The 3,343-nt window shown below is 47.7% G+C and overlaps 1 protein-coding gene across 1 annotated transcript in view; it reads right to left on the reverse strand.

The window, feature by feature from the left end:
- Positions 1-439: 439 nt before the first annotated feature.
- SARC_03123 (hypothetical protein) overlaps positions 440-3,343 on the reverse strand; it is a gene marked incomplete at its 3' end in the record, with an annotated part of 5,835 nt that continues 2,931 nt past the window's right edge. The window contains exons 2-4 of the mRNA XM_014303089.1: positions 2,968-3,168; positions 1,283-2,285; positions 440-737 (exon numbers count right to left, since the gene is read on the reverse strand). Coding sequence (XP_014158564.1) covers positions 440-737; positions 1,283-2,285; positions 2,968-3,168 — 1,502 coding nt within the window. The remainder of the gene's footprint in view (positions 738-1,282; positions 2,286-2,967; positions 3,169-3,343) is intronic.

The raw sequence follows: 3,343 nt of genomic DNA on the forward strand, positions 1-3,343 counted from the left end.
ATAGACATTAGTAAATACAAGGGCCGGGGTTTTCGGTCGAGCTGATACGACAATATATATATATATATATATATATATGTGTGTGTGTGTGTGTGTGTGTGTGCATATCTCTGCAAGTATGCTTAGTTTTGTAGGTGGCTAGGTGATCATTGAAATTGGCGCTCCGCGACACACACTCACTACAACTGCACTTTTGAATACTGCGAGGTACGTTTGTTCTGTTATTGTCATGGGCAAATGGAAATATAGCACCTCCGAAAGCTATATCCCTATCAAAAGAAAAATACACACTTAATAGCACAATGCATGCCTCATTTGCGACACATGCGAGCTCCCGAGATCATATTTACGTCTAGGAAAATTGGTCAGACACCCAGTTCACAAGCTATTATTTTGGAACAACTCAATTGAGCCGCGTTCAACTACAACAGATCTGGTTTTATTCCGCATACCTCAGCGCGGGCCAGTCCACCTTGCGGATGTTGATGTGCTGCAGTGTGCGCTCCATATCTGTACACTCCTTCATGATGCGCCTCAGCCGGTTGTTGGTATTGGGGAGACCCTTGAGCACAGCCACGCTGGACAGGTACTGATTAATGATCCCGACATCCGTCGAAGGCGACACTATGCGGGCGCGCAGCAAGCGTCTACCGCCGTAAGTCTTGCAGCGGTTGAGAACCGAGTACAGGGTACCGGAACCCACACCGGTGCTGAGGCGGTTAGTATGTTTGGCAAACCTGATGGTGAAATATGCGTCGTTTGTTTTCAGTAAATTTAAAAACTTGGCGACAAATGGTACTATAGAGAGGCCCCGCCTTCAGTTGAGTTGCCTGAGAGGTTCAGCAACCGAGTCGATGCAGTTCTCAAAATAGTGCAAGTGTCAATATACGTGTAAATAACCCCCATAAGATTACCCAGTAAAAAACAAACCAAAACAGATAGCGATGTCTGTAAATACGTACACACTACGGACGACATTGATAATGTTCGTACGGATTTCGGAATTAAAAAAAGTATAAATACAACACACCGCAACGATAGTCACCCAGACTCCTTCTACAATGCGCTCGAGGTGCTTATTTCGAGCTTCATGCGAAGGTCTACATATGTTGACTGACTCTTGCAAATCCACAACCCACACGTACGACACAGTACACGCCACACACAGATTATACGCAATGTGTACAAAACAATACACAAAGACTGTATGGTATCGATATCTACACATAGATACTACAACAAACACACAACACACGCAAGATCCTATAACATCCACCCATACCCGTCATCACATTGCAACAGCGCGTTGGAGGTGACCAATTCCAGGGCCTTGCGGGTGTCTGAGTCCATGACCATGTGATGGCTGACGGTGTGTCGCGACGGCCACTGTAGGCGTGGCTTATCGCCCGGATGTGTGTGTGCAATGTACCGCAGGAGTGCACTCATGGCCATCAATTCCATATCATTCACATGGCGCCTATCGAGTGCCGCACTGTCCCGAGTGTCGCGCGCGCTCGGGTGTGCGCCAGTCTGGCTGTGTGCGTGTGCGTGTGCGTGTGACTGTGCTTGAGTCGATGTGGTGTCACTGACAGCGCGTGCCCCACTCATTCCCAGCAGCTCCCGTACACTTCCCCCAACTTTTGGTACTTTCTCGCTAGCGTTCTCTTCGCTTTCGATGGGAATGCCCTCCTTAAGGACTGGTGCATCTGCCTTGCCCTCTTCGACCTCAGCCCGGACACCCCGGTGCAGGGCCGCGAAAGCATCAAAAACCGTCGCGCGCGTGTCCGCAAACCAAGTTTTTTCCAGGACTGTATGGCACACGCTCTCCCTGGTTGCCAGTGACGGGTAGTGTCTCCCAATGTACTCGCTCGCCTCCTGTGTCAGCAGCACTTCAGCCACATTGAGTCGACTGAGTACTTCGTCCAAGTGGTCTACGTCGGCACTACTCGACACGTGCAACTCACTGGTCTCCAGGTCAACGTAGCACACACCAAATTTGACCTCCCCGTCCCCATTGATATTAAAGTCACCGCCGTGTCGAGCTGAGCCATAGCTGTTGCTCACTCCCTGGTGTGTGTAGGTAGCATCCCCATTCTCGTGGTTGTGCGGAGACTGTCCACTATCTGAACCAATTACAGCCAAACTCACGAGATGCCTTCCCCCGGCCTCGTTGGTGTCGTACAGAGTGCCGGGTGTGTACACGCGCACCACTTGACGCGGCAGAATCTTGGTTTTCGCGCCGAAACTGCCCTCAATTACCCCTCCAGCCAATCCGTGGGGTGCGCCTGGGGTGTAGGTAACGGCGATAGGAATGTGTGATAGATATAGATAACAGAATGCATATGACGATAACCAATTAGTCGTGCATGCTTGTCTTTGCGGATTAAAGCATCGCGGATGGCCCTTGAGATGCTCTTGAAGTGTGATAAGATGGTGACGCGTTGCTTTCGTTGCTTTCGAAATTTGTGTTCACGAGTTCAGTCTGATGATGAGTGCGAAATTTCAGAAAGAACAATCTTGCGTACAACTGAATACTTATCAATGTGTATGATGACCCATCCACAAAAAGTCTCACAGGGTGCTAGTGTATTATTGGTAAGGCGACAGTCTCTGTATTGTCTAATCATTTGTACCAGTAAAACGAAGTGCACAGACAGGTAGAATACGTTCTGGTCTTTCTAAGTAAATTAGTTGTGTAGAATTTAGACCCCTGTATTCTATATATGATTTACTTATCTGCGATGTGGCGTCCGCATGCATATCAACAACAGATTAGCACAAGCGCACGTACACTACCTTCCATAAACAAAGGGCACAAAGGCTCCTAAAATTATACAATACGTGACCACCACGCAAAATCAAGTACGAATATACAAAAAAAACTCTACTAACAAACACGCACACACACACACGCATACACTCACATCCGGATAAATAAATGTATCAATCCCCACATAATGTACTTACGTTTCTCGCCCTCGACATCTGAACGGTTAGTGGAGTCAGTGGGAGGCTGCACCTGCTCTACCACAGCGATCTTCCCCACACCACACTGCAGCAGTCGCGCAACCCAGTCGTGTACGACGCGCAAGGGGAATCCAGCCATACGCTTAAACCCGGTGGAGTTCTTCTCGGTCACCTTGAGGTTAGTAAGGGTCTCTACCAGGTCTGACAATGAGGGAACGAACAAAAGGGAAATTTGTCTATGGTGTTGCGTCAAGAGAAATTTACCAAACCGACCATAAACCACACACATACACATACATACACTTGTATACCTACATTCCCACACACATATATTTATATATATTTATATATATAAATATACAAATACATATATATA

This window comes from Sphaeroforma arctica, assembly GCF_001186125.1.
Source record: "Sphaeroforma arctica JP610 unplaced genomic scaffold supercont1.153, whole genome shotgun sequence".
Taxonomy (NCBI): Eukaryota; class Ichthyosporea; order Ichthyophonida; genus Sphaeroforma; species Sphaeroforma arctica.